The following is a 19,240-nucleotide window of genomic DNA, read 5'->3' as shown; positions in this document are numbered from 1 at the left end:
TAGAAATGTAAGTGTTTTCTTTCTCTGCAGCTTAAAGTGAGTAGAAAGAATCTTCTTAATGTCTGCAAACTTATATTTAAAATTAGCAGGAGTGAGAAGAATGATTCTCTGATTCAAAATGACAACATTCTGGGTGAGTACAATTCAGTGCAAACGCACTTGAGTATGAAAGAAAAGCCTGGAAAACAAAGTTATAGTTAAAGCTAGCTGGAATATGCAGGAGTTATGTGATGCCTGTCTTTGCTCTGTCCTTCTCTGCGTTCCCTTTAATGGATCCTATGGGGCCTGAAGGATAGTCTGCCTTTTTTTTTTTTTTTTAATGCCTGTAGTAACATTATGTGACTTTACAAAGTGTTCCCTATTTTAAAACTCATTTCCTGGTCTTGGATTTACTATTAGAAAAAAACACATTTAATAGTGCTTGACATAAGTGAAATTTTTGGTCTTTTGATGTAGGAGGAATAGCTAAAGCTGGAAAGCCATATGTAACTGTTGTTGAAATGTGACATCAAAGTGTCTCAAACATGTAGGTAGAGAAATTTTATTACATTCTAAATATCTAGCTAATAATGACTAATTCTTGATATTCCCTTGAACAATTAAGACGCTTAAATCATTACCTAAATAGGAATCTTTTATGAACTAGTATGGCTGATCTAAGGGAGGTCAAGGAAAATACATTGAGTCTTCTTCTTGCAAATAGGATAAATGATCTCTTATATATATATTTTTTTACCACAGCAGACAGGGACAAAGCCAGTACTGAAAGAAATATCTAGCACTGAATCAGCTGATTGAGAATTATAGACTAAAAACAAAGGAAGATTCTGACAAATGGTCATATTGACATTAATGAAGTTACATGTGAGATAGGCATGGTTAACCTTATCAGAGTTGCCTGGATTACTCCTAAAATCTAGCAATTGTATGTTACTTTGATGGATGTTTTTAAGTTGCCTAGGGAAAGGGTCAATGTTATATTCCAAGTATTCCTTTCTCTGGCAATTGAGATTTTTTAGAAAACCCTATCTAGGGCCGGCCCAGTGGCACAGCGGTTAAGTTTTCACGTTCTGCTTCTCGGTAGCCCTGGGTTCACCGGTTCGGATCCCAGGTGCAGACATGGCACCGCTTGTCAAGCCATGCTGTGGCAGGCGTCCCATGTATAAAGTAGAGGAAGATGGGCATGGATGTTAGCTCAGGGCCAGTCTTCCTCAGCAAAAGGAGGAGGATTGGTGGCAGATGTTAGTTTAGGGCTAATCTTCCTCAAAAAAATAAAAAGAAAAGCCTATCTTGATTAATTTCCCATTCATACAGCAACTAGTATATTCTTAATGGTTTTTTTGAAATTTAACTCTTAAATTGCTTTAATTATTAGTTATTCTATAATAGCTCAAAATATTTGTAACCAAAAATAAAGGTTGGTAAATATTAGTAAGAGGTAAGGAATGGCATTTAATTAAAAGAACACTTTCTTATTTATATATTAAATTTCCCATCCTTTTGCTGTCATTATCATCATAGACACTTGTCTTAGCTAAAAGAAAGCTTTCCTCTTGTACCATATGAGAATCCCTAACAAGCATTTGAATGTAGGTTATGACTAACATTTTACAAATTGTATTTGCTGTTCACATGCAAGTGCTTTAATATCTCTCTCTCCAGCTCTTATACTCATACATTTGTAATAATTCATCTTTCTGACAGAATCATTACTGGAGATGCTGGGAAAGGAAGACCTACAAACTAACACCGAAGCTTTTTTATACTGTATGGGGACTCTCAAATTCATTTCTGGAAATCCAGGATTTCTTAATGAAATGATCAGCAAAGGCGCTGTGGAAATATTGATAAATTTGATAAAGCAAATAAATGAGAACACCAAGAAATATGGTACATGCTTGCCTAATTCAGGCCACTTGTTAGTCCAAGTAAGTACTTTACTTGAAAAGGTTAGATATGTAAGATTAGCTTTCATGTTACCTAATACCAGTTACCTGCCAGGTGGATGTAACAGGGAACAGGTGGTCTGTTACCTACGGCCAAGAAGGGGTGCCCTGCCTCAGGGATCACAGGCAGCAGCCACTGCCCCACCTCCACCCCGTGTGTGCCCATTTCCCGTGGAAAGGCTATTCCATGGCTTTTCACAGAGCAGCTCTCCACATGCTTGTGGACATTCATTTCCACTCCCCTGCAGAGAAAGCCTGGAAGAATGAAAAAGTAGCACGTCTCTGCAGAACAATTGCATGTTATAATCAGAATTTTAACAGGCAGAGCTTTAGCCTTTAGAGCATTGAAGACGACCCTAGCCTAGAGATGGTTCACGATAATGGGGAGCTAATGTCACGAATCTTGTATCTACAATAAAAAACAGCAGTTAATGATACTGAGCGGACAGTCATGGAGGGGGTGTGTAGAGGACACGCGAGCCTGTGACTATAGGAACAGAGGTCACAGCACTGGGTACATTTACTATGACCAGGGCAGGAAGAAAAAATGAGTCACGTGTTAGAGTTTTATTACTTCTTCTCTGGCAGATTGAATTTCATAGTTAAATTATTTTCATTGGAGCTGCCTCAGCTCTCATATTCTTTTTTAGATGAGATTTTACTCTTTAATAGCATTTGTATGTCAGATAATAGCATCTTTCGTGTAATAATTCATGAGATTTGAAATGTGCTTGTCAGTTAATGAGGATTGATTGAGCACTCGGAGTGCTTGAAACCTTTGGGAAAGTGTGTGAAAAATTAGATTTGGGTCCCACCTTAAAGATGCTTAAAGTGTTTGTGATGATTATGAATTTTGGGCTTTGTGGTCTGTCTCCATTTTGAAAAAAGATTATGGAAACCTCTTTTAGTCGTGACTGATTAAAAATTCTACTGGATGTGCCATCCTCTGGCTAGGAAGTCTTAGAAACATTATTTTCACGCTGCCCGTGTTATTGAGTTATTCAGATTTTTCCCTCAATGAAATAGTTATTTGGGTTACATATTGGGTTACATATTCTATTTCCTTATTAAAATGCAGAAAAGTATAAGGAAGAGTGTAAAAATCACCTGAAATATTTCACCCTGAGATAACACACCTCCAACATTTTAGTAACCATTCCTCCATGTATTTTTTATGCATACATATATTTACATGTGCATAATTTTATATGATTCTTGCTTTTGATCATGGAGCCTCTTATTTTTAATCGTTGTTTTAGCTTGTTTTCCATCACCTGCTTTCCTTGTTTCTCCTTCTGGTCCACCCCGTTAGCCAGCGTTGTTCGCACTGGTGCCCTCAGCACCTCTGTGCACTCGTAGGTATTCAAAATGGGATATTCTATGCAATTCTCTTTTCTCGTTTAACAGTACATAGTAAAAACCTCTTGAGTCAACTCTGTAGTTTTATTTTATTCCTTTTAATGGCAGCATAATATTCTGTGACAAGGATATACCTCCAATTCTCAATCATTCTCCTATTGAGATATCCACTCTGTTTTTAATTTTATGCAACAGCTTCTAGAATTCTTGTCTGACTTAAAAAGCTCTTTCCAACCCATTTTATATTGTATATTTATATATATATGATTTATAAATTTAAATCTGACTTTTAAATACATAAATTTATTTATATTTATTATTCATTTATATGTAATATATAAATATATATAATGTATACATAAAGTATAAATAAAATCAGTTGGTATAAAGGAGCAATGAGTACTATTGTGACCAAAAATATATCAAATCAAGAACTAGGACCTCTGATATGCCAGTGAGTACAGCGCGCTGCCTGCTATGTTCCTCTTTTCTTTCCCCTTTTCTTTGCTTGAGCATCCTCAGGTGCAAACTGACTCACTAGGTCAGATGCCCTTCCTTTCCTGACATCCGTGCCTCCTTCTGGGGTGCTGTGGTGCGGGGCACTGTGTAGCTTCCTCCTCGCTGCCCACCGCTGCTCACCAGGCTCTGTCATCATCTGCAAAGCCTTCTCTCACTCTGCCTAGGCTCTGGTGTGGGTGGGGCTTACACGGCCTGAGGCTGCTCCCTGGAGCACAGGCAGCATCCCACATCCAGGGAGCCCATTATTGGCACCACCTGAGAACGTGCTCCCGCTGTGGTCCTCAAGCGCCATTGGCATCAACTATCGAATGTCACTATGTGTGTGTGTTTACAGATTTGGGGAGGAAGGAGATATTGTTTTAGGCTATTTCATTTGCAGAATTCCCTGAACTAGACATTCCCTCATATTTGATTAAAACAAAGAAAAGCTGTTTTGTATCATATGAATGATGAAATGTAAGCAACACAACTTCACTACAAGAGCTGATGAAAATCTCTACTCTTGTGAGTGTGTAGTGCTGGCTGGTTTACACTAGCCGGCTTGTGTGTAAATTCAGCCAAACAGATCTGGCCATGTGCAGAACAGTTTGTTTACACCAGCTTTCAGAACCTGGTAACTCTGGCTCATGAGGCATTTTTTCTTTTTCTTTTTTTTTTTTGTTGAGGAAGATTAGCCCTGAGCTAACATCTGCTATCATGCCTCCTCTTTTTTTTTTTTTGGCTGAGGAAGACTGGCCTTTTGCTAACATCCAGGCCCACCTTCCTCTGCTTTATATGTGGTGTGCCTACCACCACATGGCTTGACAAGCAGTGTGTAGATCTGCACCCGGGATCTAAACTGGTGAACCCCAGGCTGCCGAAGCGGAATGTGCAAACTTAACTGCTGTGCCACCAGGCTGGTCCCCAAGGCATTTTTTTTTTAAAATATATTTTATTTATTTAATTTAATTTTTTTTTTTCCTTTTTCTCCCCAAAGCCCCCCGGTACATAGTTGTGTATTCTTCGTTGTGGGTCCTTCTAGTTGTGGCATGTGGGACGCCGCCTCAGCGTGGTTTGATGAGCAGTGCCATGTCCGCGCCCAGGATTCGAACCAACGAAACACTGGGCCGCCTGCAGCGGAGCGCGTGAACTTAACCACTTGGCCACAGGGCCAGCCCCCCCAAGGCATTTTTTTAAAGCAACTTTGTTCAATTGAAAAAAGATTACTTATGGCTGTACTAATAAAGTAATGTCTGTAAACCAGAGAGAACACGGCAAAGCAAAAAAGATAAAGGCAGGCAACATCGGACGGCTGTGACTTCCTCTCACTTCTGCCTGTGAGATACCTAATAGCATCTTGAGACAGTTGAGGGGATGATGGTTGATGCTCAGAGGAACTGAGGGGCCACCACCTGTCTGCCAAGTGGAAGTATTAACACTCCCAGTCTGGCAAAACCTGGAGAACCTCAGTAGCTTTCGCTCACTTCGTAGGGACCTCCTATTATAAAGCTTGGTATGTTCTAGCATCGGGCACAGTGCTCGAGTCATCCTATTTCCCTAAAGCTGCCTGTTGGAGGCCATCGAATGAGTGGAAAACAGCTGCGGCTGGACCCTGACGGTTGTGTAGGATTGGGGAGACTGGCAGAAAGGGAGAAGGTGTGTTTTGGGATGCTGAAGAGGTGGGTCTGTCCAGAGTAGAGAGCTTCTCTCGGGGAGGCCTGGGAGGTGAGATCAGAGGCTACGGTCACGGGGCTCGACCTCCAGGCTGTGAGTGTGGACTTGGAGCAACAGGGAGCAGATGGAGGTCAGAGTGTGGAGAAGAGGAAATGAGCTCAGAGTGGCAGAAAGATGAATGTGTGCAAGATATTAAACTGATAAAGACCAAAAAGATGAAAAGTGATGAGAGGAGAATGTGTCAGTGGTATGGACAGATTGGAGGGTAAGATTTCACTTGCAGTAGCCCCAACTCAGAGGCGTTGCTGCAGCTCCTAGATTTTAGACTGATTATAATGGAGCCAAAGGAATGAGATCAAGGAATGGGTGTGAGAGAAAAGCTCCTCCACAGTCCGTGAGCTGAGGTTGCTTACTGGGAAAAATACTGAAGCGTAGAGATTTTGAAGGTTTTCTTTGTGTTCTTTCTTACGTATACGTACCTGCATACATATATATTTATCACTACGTGGCTGAAATCAAGAGACACTGATTTCACAAGTGTTTGTGGAGTGGCTACTCTGTGCTAGGCATGTTCTGGGTGGTGAGTAAGACAGTGGAGGACAAGATGGCTGCCAGGAGGGGCCTACGTGTTGGTGATCCCTGTGCCCAGATAAGACTATTCTGCCTTATTCTTCTACAAAAGCATGGTGCTTCCACATGTTCGGTGCTGCATTCACTTCTGCCTGTGAGATACCTAAGCATCTTGAGACTGTTGAGGGGATGATGGTTGATGCTCAGAGGAACTGAGGGGCCACCACCTGTGTGCCAAGTGGAAGTATTAACACTCCCAGTCTGGCAAAACTGGAGACGTGAGTTTGTCTGTAAAATTGGAAGAGTAAAGAAGGTTAATTGTGCATGTTCACTAAATTCCAGAATACTAGAATTTGGGGAAATCTCCCTAAAACTTGGAAAAAGAGAAATATAGGCCGGCTCACAGGCAAGGCCTTCTAAATGCCAGAAGCAAATTGCATCGCCCAAGGGGGTGACACAGACAGAAATAGGGATTTGTCAGTGTTGATCTAGAATAGATTATCAGGAGATGTTAGGGTTCATCTCTGACTTTTAAAGGCCGACAGTCAGGAAGCCATAACAGGAGCGAGAAAAATTGCTGGAGACACCTCCATCAGAAAGTCTGTGTGGTCTCCATGATGCCCCCTTTCTGAGGAATGGAGAAGAGACTTCTGTATACATCATTATCACAAATAAGCCCAAATTTCCCTGGTGTCTCATTTGTCCTCTTGTGTCTTGAGAATATCGTGTACAAAGCTGCTTTACTGTAATTGAAGAAAAGTTCAAGGTACTCACATTTACAGTTAGATAATTTATAGGTATATAATACAACTACTAGAACCCAGATTGACTTGAGCTAATGTTCCTATGTTTTTGATTCCTTTGTATGTCCAACCGTTTTTCTTTACAGCCTAACCCATTTGATTCTGAGTTCAATCCTTAGAGAAATATATTCTTTCCCTGCTTCAGACATAACATTTTTGAAGTTGAAACTGTTGTGCAGCGCCCCAGAAAACGTGGTTTCCTTTCCCTCCCCTCCTCCTGCACCTCTTTCATTTCTCTGGCTTCTAAGCCTGCAAGCATCTCCCAAGTGGGTCCTTCAAATCCTAATCTTCCCCACTCCTTGCTCAGTGCACGTCCAGTGTCATGTTCTTTCTTTTTCTAAATGGAAGTTTCTCAGTAAGATTGGTCCCCCACCCCTTGTCAACCCCTGCTCTGTTCCTTTGCTTTGGCTCTAAGGTTTGGAGAGAAGGAAGCTGAACTAAACAAAGAGAGATGACTCAGACATTTTGAGCCTGCACGCTTCAGAAAATTATAATATTAGTTTTAGAAAGTAGAGAGGTATACAGGAACTGATTTGGTGAGAGGAGGGAGGGAAATGATGTAATTGGCCTTAATGTAAAACTTTAAGGTGCCAGCAGAATAGCCGAGTGGGGCTGTCCAGTAGGCAGTTGGAAATATGAACTCATGCTCAGCAGAGAAAGTAAAGCCCAAAAGGGAGATCTGGGGTCATCTACATGGAGGGGTGGTCGTTGAAGTCAAGAAAGACAGCGAACTTCCTCAAGGGGAGAGTGTAGAAAGAAGGGAGGAGGGCTGAGGACAGATTCTGCAAAATGGTCAAATTTGTGGCGTGGAAGAGAAAAAGAAGTGACCAGAAAGTGAAGGAAGGACAATGTACAGAGAATAGAGATTTTGAAGGCAAAGATTGATCAGCTTTGGCAAATGCTGCGGAGAGAGCACCAGCGAGAGACGACTTCTGCTACTTTGTATGGAGCAGTTGGATTGGCAGGAGGGGTGGGGTCATGCAGCGAGCCGTTCATGCTCCTGCTACATCTTACATGGTTTCTTTATCTCTGTATTTTTAAACTAAACATGTTTTGATGTAGTTGATTTTTTTTTTTTTTTTTTTTTTTTTTTTTTTTTTTTTTACAATTCTAAGCCCTAAACTCCCCACTTTGGCTGATCTAAGTTCATTCCTATGAATACAGAAGTATTCTGCTCCTCCCCTGCCACGTGATACCAGTGTCTTCAAGAGCCCTGATGGTCCATTTGGCTTTGTACCCCGGTGTTGGGACAGGGCTCAGTGTTCTGACAAAAGCATACAGCCGTGTAACCCACGCCCCCATCAAGATGCAGAAGATTTCTATCACCTCCCACCTCTTCCCGGTTAATTCCTACTCTCCTACCCGCAAAGGGAACCATTTTTCGGATCCCTTTCACCATAGATAAGCTCTGCCTGTTCTAGAATTTAATATAAACGGTTTATACAGTGTGTACTTTCTGGTGTCTGGCTTTTTTTTTTTTTAATTTTTATTCTGAACTAAGAACGGATTCACAAGATGTTGCAAAAATAGTATAGAGAGGTCCTGTGTACCCACCACCCAGCTTCTCCCAAAGGCGACATGTACATAACCATAGTATGTTATTAAAACTGGGAAATCGATATGGGCACAATACAGTTGGCTAGAGTACTACGCCTGGCTTATTTTGCTTATTAGCCTATCATTTTCAAGATTAGATGAAGTTTTTTGTCGCAAGCTTTGGTATTGGTCATTAGGCTTGCTAGTTTTTTAATGATTTGTTAGTGGGACAGGGACAGCAATTTTCTACTTATGAGGCTTCCTTCCTGAAAGGAATACCCAGCAGTATAACTAACCACTCACTCACCCAACTGGCCTGAGAGAACAGGCAGCGCCCACTCTTCCCTTTCTTGGAAAAGGGCTGCATTTAGGCAACTCACGTTCACCTTGGATCCTCCAGGGACAGCCCATCCGAAGATTTAGGGGGACTCAGAGAACTCACACATGGAATGCCTTGGGTTTTGAACTTGGAAACAAGAGAGACTGAGGCGGATGGAGCGGGGAGAAGGTTATCACCATGGTTGGAGGATGTAGTTTATAGCTGAGGCAGGCATCTTTCTAATCCCGACCCCCCAAATTCGATTTGCCCACCCAGTCACAGGCCACGCCTGCTCCTCGAGGAACAGAGAACACCTTGTGCTCACCGATCAGGAAGTGAGGGGTGGAGCGTGGCCGGGAGTATTATGCAAAAGAATATCTCCTCACAAGGAAGGAATATCAAGAATGGGAAATGAGTATCCCTTTGCCTCCTGTTTCTGGGGAGAACCATTTGCTTTGCAATTGCTGTCCTATCTCCTTAGCCTCATCTCTTCATTGTAGATGCATTAGTTGTGGCAATGAAGAAATGTCACTAACTTTAACGTGTAATTGTGAAAAATTAGAGTTATTACTTAGCAGTTCTTAAGACAGTATCTTTTTCAGACTCATTTTCCTTCTTTTACCACATGGCATTCTATTTAGCTCATCTGATGTTCAACATTTCAACTGTACTGATACATATAATAGCCACAACTAGAAGAATGGGCTACCTACTCATTTTACCAAGGTAACTGACATAGAGGCAGTCAGTGGAAAATCAATAATAAACATAGGCAAAGGTTAAATACCATCTCAAGGTAGGGTGTTGGGGGTTCGAGGAGGAGAGAACCATTTCCTGCTGCTGTGTGACACCCATGATGTAGGAATGTGCCAAATGGGCGCCATAGCCAGCCACAGCACTATCAAAGATTGTGAATTAATATTACTTTCATATGCATATATCTTAACTCCAGTGAAATGCTTAGGAATTTTTGGTACTAGTGGTTTCATGTGTATAGTGGCATCTTGCTGTTGGTCTCTTTTGTTTCAGCCAGAACTGTATTAATCACATATGAGACAATATGAAACTTCTTGGGTTACCACATAGGCTCTGGTTTTGGCATATACGTGGTCACCCTTGGGCACAAATCCAAAAAATGAATGTGCTTTTATTAATAGAGGGAGATGGTTTTGCTGAGGTTGGAAAATGGTGTGGCTTTGGTCTTAAATCATTTGACACTGTTTGTGGTCTCTGGCGGCTGTGTTTATTCTTTCACATCATCAGCGGGAAGTGAACCATTTTTGCAGTTGGCAGTTGAGTTGAGATAAAGCTCAAGGGATTTTGGTTATGGATATTCCAGATGATTGAGAAATAAAATGACTGCTTTTAGAGACAGCCAAATGGAGTGGGGGAGACAGCAAACAAGGAGAAAGAGCCCAGGACGCCCACCTACTTGGGAGCTGGTGAGCTTCAGTTTCCTCATCTGAAAGGTGGGGCTCGTGGTACCTTTCCTGTCTGCCTCAAGGCCTTGGTTTGGGGAGCAAATGAGATCAAACTCATGAGACAGCTTTATAAACCATAAAGTAGCTGCTCAAATCCTTTTCATAATAGCATCCAGTGTATAAAAATAAATAAAACCGAATCTTGATGCTAATTTTGGTAGAGGGAGCATAATAACTTTCAAACTATTAATGGTACAGCTTTCAATTGCATTATGTTTCGAAGGTTTCTCTGAAAGCTGATTTTTCGAAATTGGGAAAATGTTTCTCCCAGGAGAAGTGTCGTGATTGATGGGGAAGGTCCTGGGCTAGCCAAAGAGCCTGTTTAGCTTATGATGCTGGAGTTCTGTGCTGGGCTGTGAGCTACAAGCCCTTCTGATCTGGGGCTGCTCTGATGGCTGGATGCATTTTAGGGCAGAATCTGGTGAGTTCCCTGGGGACTGAGGACTCCGATGGAGGAAGAGTGCAAAGGGAAAAGAGAGGCTCATCCACTCAGGAAATGAGCAGTATGTGGAGGCTCAGGTGTCCCACTCAGCCCACCCACCTTGCACCCACCTCAGTGCAGTAGAGTATGCGGGAAAAGTGGCCACGGCTGCCGGGCCTGTGTCATCATTCTGAAGTCCAGTGATCTAAATCACGAGGGCCTCAATACTTTGAGAAAAGATTTCTTGTGTTTGCTAAGGCTTTTCCATTAATTAATAGTTGAAACCATAATTTGAAATTGATCATTAAGTACCTATAACCAATTTGAAAAAATAGCTGTGAAATCTTTTGAATTCTAGTTTTGTTGTGCTAAAATGCTGTTTGAGCCTTTATAAATTATCTAATCACTTCTTAATATAATTTTTCCCTTTAAAATGGATCTCCTAGTATTGAATGCACAGTGAAAATTTTGAGTCCGAAGCCATTCAATGTGAGATAAGACAGCTTTGCCAGACTAACCAGGCGTTTCACCTGGAGATTCTGATCGAGGGTGGGGCCCAGCACCTCAAGGAAATTAGGGAAACAGAGAAAAGAAGCTGGCTCAGAAAAAGTGAGCACCATACAGCTGTAGAGTGTAGTTCAGTCATTTTTCGGCAGTAAATTAGTAATCATAATCACTCCAGAATGTTTCTTCCTTGATATATACCAAAAATGTAGGTCCCCCCTTTTGTCCCAGACATCAACTAACAACTGCTAATAAGCAAGGACACTTAAATTTTATTAATTCTCTTTGAGGATTATCAATTCCATAGTCTCCTCCTTTTTCTGCTTCCCACTGGTTGCCTTCTGACTCAGTGTGTCTGTCCCAAGGGGCTGCACATGCGGAGATGGGGGAAAATAAGAATTGAAACTCATGTTTTTCAGTTTGCTATTTCTTAGTGAGATGACAGTTAAGAGTTTGGGAATTGTTCCAGTAAGTCCTTTAGAAGCTAAACAAGCATCTATGTATGCATCTAGCTTTTACTTCTTTTTTGGTCATAAAATATTTGAGATGGCTTAAGAGATTACATATGTTAAAATAGAAAAGTACGTATCTAACTAGAGTAGGGAATAACATAAATTAGAAAGTTAAGAAAGAGCCGGATACATTTCTGCGGGCATAAATCTTGGACTTTGGTGAACCCCTGCTTTGGGGGCAGGCCCAGTGGGTGGGCTTTCCTGGGGGGGGGGTGGAAAACAAAGGCTCTGTTGCAGAGTCCACAGCTCATTAATGATTTCCGCAAATATATCTCTGTTAAAAGTTGGAGCAAGGTTGCGAGTTAAGTGGGTTGACTTGGAATTTGCCTTGACTGTTACCACAGCATTTAGCTAGACTCTCCTCCCACTGATCTTTTTACATTTTTCCCAGAAAAAGCCACTTGTCTGTGCTCAGCAGTCAGCCCCACGCCCACCCTGCAGTGGGATCGGTGGCTCACTGCCAGTGTCTCAGAATGGGGGGCCTTCATTATTGCGTCTGCCTGGTGACCTCCTCCTGATCCTCCTCCCTCCCTCGGGTTAAGGTTTAAGCTCCAGTTTACCACCAGGCCTCTGCTAATCCTTGGCACTTTCTTTCCAAAAGCTTCTTAAAGGGATAGAGCCTTTTCTGGCTCCCTTGTCCCTTCAGCTCCTGCTTCCCTTCTTTCTCCTCCTCATGTCCTCTCTCTCCCCTTCTCCTTCTGTTTCGTCCAGTCAGCTTTTTATCGGCATATTTATTGTCCTCCAAATATAACGAGGATTAAAAGACAAATTATACACTAGAGAAGCTCACAGTGAGAGAGAAGGTACACAAAACAAGCGGTTATGATTATGCGATGGGTGTGATACAGACGTGAACAGGATGATTTGTTAACTTGGAAGAGGAAGTGATCAACCACTGAAAAGTCTTTGAAGAGAAGTGAGCCTGAGCTGGGTCCAGAAAAACAGGCAGATGACTGAGTTGGAGAAGGGGTGGAGGAGCTTGATGGATGAGGGCATTCTGGGCAGAGGAAATGGTTTCAAAGGCTTGGAATTGTGAAAGGACCAGGACATTGTGTGTGGTACAGAGTCTGAAAGATGGCCAGTGTGGTGGGGAGAGGGAAGGGAGGAAGGGAGGTGAAGGAGATGAGCCTAGTGGGGTAAACTATATTTTAGAGAGTAAAGAGCCTTTAGGATGTGGATTTTGTCCGATAGGGCACCGGAAGTCAGAGGAAGTCTTTTATCAGGGGAGTTGGGCTTTGAGATGCTGCCTTGGGTAGCAGCGAGCTGCTATGGGGAGATGAATGGGACAGGAGAGAGACTGTGGAAGGAGTCCATGCAGGGGGCTGTAGAGTTTGGGAAAGAGACGAAGCAGGCTTAAGCTGAACCAGCAACCCTAGTGATGGAAAGAAGTAGGAAGGGTGACTAGTCAGATGTGAGAAGAGAAAGAGGAGAGGAGCTAGGGGCCTAAGAAGGAGCTGCTGTCATGAATGAAATAGAGCAGGGAGTACACAGGGCACCAGTCTCCCTCCAGAAAGCCCGTTTTTCTTTCATCCATTATTTTTTATTCCTCTATTCTTTTAAAATCATCTTAAAATACTACCTCAGAAGTATTGCCTGATTAATGCATGGTTTTCTGGTATCCTAACCTTTCTATTTACACCGTGTCTTTGTAGGTATTCATCCATCCATGCATTCCATCCACAAGTGGTTATTGAAGACCCATTGTGTGCCAGGCACTGGATTTGGGCCTGGGGGCACTGTGGTGAAAAGACAAAATATATGCTGTCAGTGAAGCTTCTAGTATAGAGGAGTAGACAGACAACAAAACATAACATTAAATAACCCAGCATTAAGTAGTGGGTAGGGCGTATGTGCTATGCAATGAAGTTTGAGGCGTTGGCAAGAATCAGATCATACAGGGCCTCGGAGACCATGCTCAGGAAACAGAGTCTCATCCTAGGAGCAAAGGACAAAAAGCCAATAGGGTTTAGGGTGACAGAAAGCAGAAATGCAGGGTTCCGGGATGTCTCTGAAGTTTGGGGCTTGAGCACCTGGGTTGATGGTGGCGTCATATGTTGAGTGTTGCTGTGTATTTTTCAAGTGTGCGGTATGTGTTTCACATGTTATTCTACCAGTATCACAACTGACAAATTTGCAAATATTTGAGGTATCCTATCTCACTCAACTATGTGCACTCCACACACGATATATGCACTAAATGGATGGGGATTTAAAAACCACAGGACGTGTGACATGTAAATGTGTGCTTCCACTCTTATTTTGGGCCATTGATAAAAGTTGCATTTTTGGGGCAAAAGAGTCTTAAACTATCTTAAGTTTTTCTATGAGGTGAGCAAAAGGGTTGAGAGGGAGAAAAAACTGAAGTTGAAACAAGAAAATAAAAGCTCTTAAGAGGGGGCTAGCCCCGTGGCCTAGTGGTTAAGTTCAGCGTGCTCTGCTTCAGCAGCCTGGGTTTGCAGATTTGGATCCTGGGCGCGGACCTACACCACTTATCAGACATGCTGTGGCAGCAACCCACATATAAAATAGAGGGAGGTTGGCATAGATGTTAGCTCAGGGCAAATCTTCCTCAGCAAAAAAAAAAAAAAAAAAGGCAGCTCCTAAGAAAACTCCTGTCCCTTCTTACTGACAACGTGCCCTGCTAGAGGTTAGATGTGGGCAACCAGAAGATGACTGTATATGGAGATGCCCAATCTGTGAAGCTTTGGGGACCAGAGAAAAGGAACTGTTCGTGTGCACAATGGGTGAATGGGTGTTCCACAGTCTCCCACGGTCCCTGTCTGCCTGGGATCAGATGAAGACTCACATGGGCATCTGTGCTCTTTGGTGTCCGAGTCGGAAAGCTGGTGAGTCATCCTTGGATTGATGTGAACCAGAAGCCCTCGAGTGCCTGGGCTGTCTCTGAAGAGGCAGAACAGGTAGAACCAGGGTCAGATGATGAGAATTTTCCATTTTATGGTGGTGATGGCCTGGAATGCCTAGCATGTTTTATTAGCCTTCACAGAGGACCCATTGCTTCGCCTAGGAGACTACGTTGCAGATCCGCGGTTAAGTGGAATGCTCACGCAGCTGGTTTCCCTCCAGTGTTTCAGACACTCAAGCTTTCAGGGAAAAGTGTACTGAATTGTTGTATAACTGATTTGACTGCAAAAGACTTGTACACATTTATTTGAAACATTATTTCTACTTTCTCTGCTTTCAAGGTGGTCAGCTTTATTTTAAAATCTTTTTTTTTTTTTTCCGAGGAAGATTAGCCCTGAGCTAACAACATCTGCCAATCCTCCTCTTTTTTTCTGAAGAAGACTGGCCCTGAGTATTGCTGTTGTTACAAAGGAAAACTAGTCAAAGACACATGCAAATTTGCTTTATATTTACATACTGGCTGCACAGTGTACAAAAACATTGTTCCATATTTTCCATTTGATACACACAGCCACCCTGCCAGGCGAGCAGAGATTGTAACTCCCTTTTCACAGACGAGGAAATGGGAAAGTTGAGCAATGGGTGAATGCCTCAGTCACATAAGGAGGAAGGGGTTAGCGACTTGAATCTCCATCATTTGACTCCAAGGCCAGTGATCTCTCTTCTTTTGCAGTTTGGGTGTGAGGTCCCACAACCAATGTGGAGATGGGACGCTCGATTTTTGAGCTCCTCTTAGGTAATTGGCTCTGCTGCTGCCATGCACACATCTCATCTCATTGAATCCTCACAACTTGGAGGCAATTATCACCATCCCCACTTTATGATGAGAAAAATGCGCTCTGGGAGGTGAACTAACTAACCCAAGCTAGCGAGTGGTGGAGCTGAGATTTGACGAGGCCGTCCAACTCCAGAGTGACTCTCTTAACCAGGAGCCTGCCTGTACTATCCCACCAGGAAAGATCACGCTGCATGTTAACATTCTTAGATAACGGCAACATTAGTTTTATGGATTTACCAAATTGTTCTCTTCTACACTTTTAGACAAAGACTAAAGTGGATAGCTTTCCTGAACATTTCTCACAAAATAAGATAAATTTGCAAGAAACCAATCCTTGCCTTGTGGAAAAGAATGAGACTAACAATCTTAAATATTCTTCGGCCACAGCGTTATTTAATGCTACCAATAAGAATGAAGAATGAAGGGCCAGCCTGGTGGTGTAGTAGTTGGGTTCATGCACTCTGCTTTGGCAGCCCAGGGTTTGTGGGTCCGGATCCTGGGCACAGACCTACACATCACTCATCAAGCCATGCTGTGGCAGCATCCCACGTACAAAATAGAGGAAGATTGGCACAGATGTTATCCCAGGGACAATCTTCCTCACCAAAACAAAGAAAAAGAAAAAATGTGGAATGAGAAGTTTCTAATCTGTGGAACAGATGTGGCATGTCGCAGGGTCAATTGAAGATCTTATGACTGCTAACAAACGCAGATGATGATTTGTTTCACCCTGGGGTTTGGGTGTGCTAATTGCTTATTAACATGAATATTCCATTCTCTACCTTTGAACCAAGGTAGGCTTTCTTTATATTCATTTCTTGGTTTTCATTTCATGCTACATGTGCCTATGCCCATGTTCTCGGGTAGGAAATGCAAGGCAGGAGCTTGGTTTAGCTACTGACGTAATGAAACCTGTGGGATGAATTGAATTGTGCTGGTCTGATTACTGTTGCTGTATTTTCCAGCTTAAAAAAATGGTGTGAACATGCTTTTATCCTAGATGACTGCTACATTGAGAAACTTGGTTGATTCGCCACTAGCAAGAAGTAAGTTACTGAGCATCAGTGCCCTTCCCCAGCTCTGCACGGCGATGGGACAGCACACGGGTGACAAGGATGTCTGCACCAATATTGCCAGAATATTCAGGTCCGTAGACTAGGAAAACCAAGTAGCCTTACCAAAGTGCTAATGCTCAGATTTGTGGTTATCTTTCATATTTGTGGGTGTGACTGGCGAGGAATCCTGTTTTTGCTTTTTACTTCACCAAGAAGAAAAGGTAAGTCCAGTGGCCCAAGTTTAAAATAAATGAGTTAAACCAAGACTCCACTTCCTATGTATTTCTAATGTGATTCTAAACTCACTGATTGTAAGTTACTTTAACAAAGCTTGTGAGTTGTGAGTTATCCTAGTGTTTTTACAAAACAAACGAACCAATCTTCCTCTCAGCTTATTGGAGATAAAGAACTATGTCACAAACTATGGCAGACTTTCTGGTCCACTTGGAAACAATACTGCAGGGTTTTAACTCAAAGAGGGGAGCATTGCTTAGAAAATCTGATCTGACTTAATTTGTAATCAGTTATTGTATTTCAGTTGTTTGACTGAACTTTAGCACACATATTGACTAGTCAAGTTGACGCTTACTGTACTCTGGAAATGATGACCATCTGAAGCCAGGTTGTCTCAAAGCAAGGTCTTGTTAAATTTCAGAACTGTCTTTAAATTATGCATTGATGTTCCTCCCTCACTGCTCTTTGCCGGTATTTTTTACATAATTATCCTTCTCAAAAGACCTGGGTGTTTCTTGAACTATAATATTGTAGTTGTTAAAAGAAATACGAACTTTCCTGAAGACTGATTGGTGATTGACCGCGGTATGAGGATGTGAGCCCAGATTTGACCTTTTAGCACCACGCTTTCCTGAGCTGTGTTCTGGGTACTTAATTGCTCCCATTGTGAAGCATCATAAAATCATAAAGAATTTATTTTTGTTTATGGTGGCATGTAGGGATCCAATTTAATTTTTTTTCCACGTGGATAGTCAATTGTCCCAGCACCTTTTATTGGATACACCCTCCTTTTTCATGCATTTTAAATGCCTGCTCAGTCATGCACAAGGCTCCATATACTTGTAGGTCTGTTTCTGGGCATTCTGTTCCGTCCATCCTTAGACCAGTACCACACTGATTTTAGTATTACAGATTTAATTTAAGTCTTGCTATAAGGTAAGATGAATCCCACAGAAGATCCAAATTCTTCTTTTCTTCTCCTTAAAAATTGGAGAATCAGCTAAGGTCCATGAGTTGGACTTTGGGGTTTTTCATGGAACTACGCTGAGAATGCAGAGTAATTGGGGTGGGCGTGGGGAGAATTGACATCTTTATGATATTGAGTGTTCTATCCATAAACATTTATAATATCTTCTTTTATGTCTTTCAATAAAATTTTGTAATTTTCTCCAAAAATATTTTGCACATCTTTTACTGGGTTTATTTCTTCATGGCTTTTGCTGCAATTATGAATATAATCTTTAAATAGTTATATTCTAAGAGGTTGTTGCTGGTGTATATGAATAATATTCATGTTTGCTTATTAGTCTTGTATTCAGGGATCTGGATGATCATTAGACAATGAACATTGTCCATAGATTTTCTTGGATTTTCTATGCAAATTGTCTGCAAATAAGAATAACTTTTGGGTTTTTTCCAATTCTTACAACTCTCCCTATTGTCCCCACCCCTTTCTTATTGCATTGCTTAGGATGTCCCATTCAAAGTTGTGTAAGTGTTGGGCTTGCTGCCTTTCTCTTGACTTTAAAGGAAATATTTTTGTAGTTTTACCAGTTAGAAATAATATTTGTTGTAGGTTTTTGTAGATACCCTTAAGAAGGTTAAGGAAGAATTTTGTCTCATTAATGGGATACTAAATTTTCTCAAATGCTAACCCTTAATCTATTTTGATTATGTGGATTTTCTTTTTTAATTCATTAATGTAGTAAATTGCATTAATAGATTTTCTGATGTTAAACCATAGTATATTGCTAGGTTTGGTTAACTAATATTTTGTTTAGGATTTTTCATCTGTGGTCATGTGTTAGATTGACTTGTACTTTTCCTTTCTCCTATTGTCCTTGCCTGGTTTTAGTGTCAAATTTATACCAGCCTCTTAAAATGATTTAGGAAGTATTCCCACTTTTTCTCTTTTCTAGAAGAATTTGTGAAAATTAAACTTCTCTGTTTCTTGAAAAGTTTGTAGAACTTGCTTGAAAAGCTATTTTATCCTGGTGTGTGTGTGAATATTGTTGACTACTGATTTACTTTCTTTGACGGTTATATATCCAGTCATATTTCCAATTTCTACTTGGGCCAGTTTGCAAAAGTTATATTTTTTAGAAATTTGTCCATTTTATCTAAGTTTTCAAACAATATAAGGTTGTTCCAAATATTCTCTTATTCCTTTAATCTCTGTTTCATCTCTAATTATGTCCCCTTTTATTTCTTTTACTTATTTCACAAACACTTACATAGTGCCTACTACATACCAGGCAATATTCTGAGCACTTTCCAAATACTACTTCATTTATTCATTATAACAACTTTAAAAGGTAAGTACTATTACTGTTATCTTCATTTCACATATGAATAAATTGAGGCACAGAGAGGTTCAGCAGTTTTCCAACGGTCACATAGCTAGTAAATCATAGAGCTGCAATTCAAATCAGCTAGTCTGGCTCTAGCATCCATACATTTAACCACTGTGTTCCACTGCTTCTTTGTTGTTGATGTTGATGTTGATCCCTAATTTTGATTATTTATGATGTTTCTCTTTTTCTCTTGATCAGTCTTGCCAAAGGTTTGCCAATCTTGCCAGTTTTTGAAAGGAACCAACAGAGTTATTGGCCCACTCTATTGTGTGTT

At 41.4% G+C, this 19,240-nt stretch overlaps 1 protein-coding gene across 4 annotated transcripts in view; it reads left to right on the top strand.

Annotated features, from left to right (window-relative positions):
* Positions 1–19,240, top strand: part of ARMC2 (armadillo repeat containing 2) — a 98,309-nt gene that overhangs the window by 50,056 nt on the left and 29,013 nt on the right. For all 4 annotated transcript variants that reach the window (XM_046677776.1, XM_046677774.1, XM_046677773.1 and 1 more), the window contains 3 exons: positions 31–133; positions 1,705–1,928; positions 16,324–16,469. In XM_046677776.1, the coding sequence (XP_046533732.1) occupies positions 31–133; positions 1,705–1,928; positions 16,324–16,469 (473 nt within the window). The remainder of the gene's footprint in view (positions 1–30; positions 134–1,704; positions 1,929–16,323; positions 16,470–19,240) is intronic.

The sequence above is a fragment of the Equus quagga genome, chromosome 11 (assembly GCF_021613505.1).
Source record: "Equus quagga isolate Etosha38 chromosome 11, UCLA_HA_Equagga_1.0, whole genome shotgun sequence".
NCBI classification, from domain to species: Eukaryota; Metazoa; Chordata; class Mammalia; order Perissodactyla; family Equidae; genus Equus; species Equus quagga.
The sequence above is the reverse complement of the archived record's forward strand: the minus strand, read 5'-3'. Positions and strand labels throughout refer to the sequence as shown.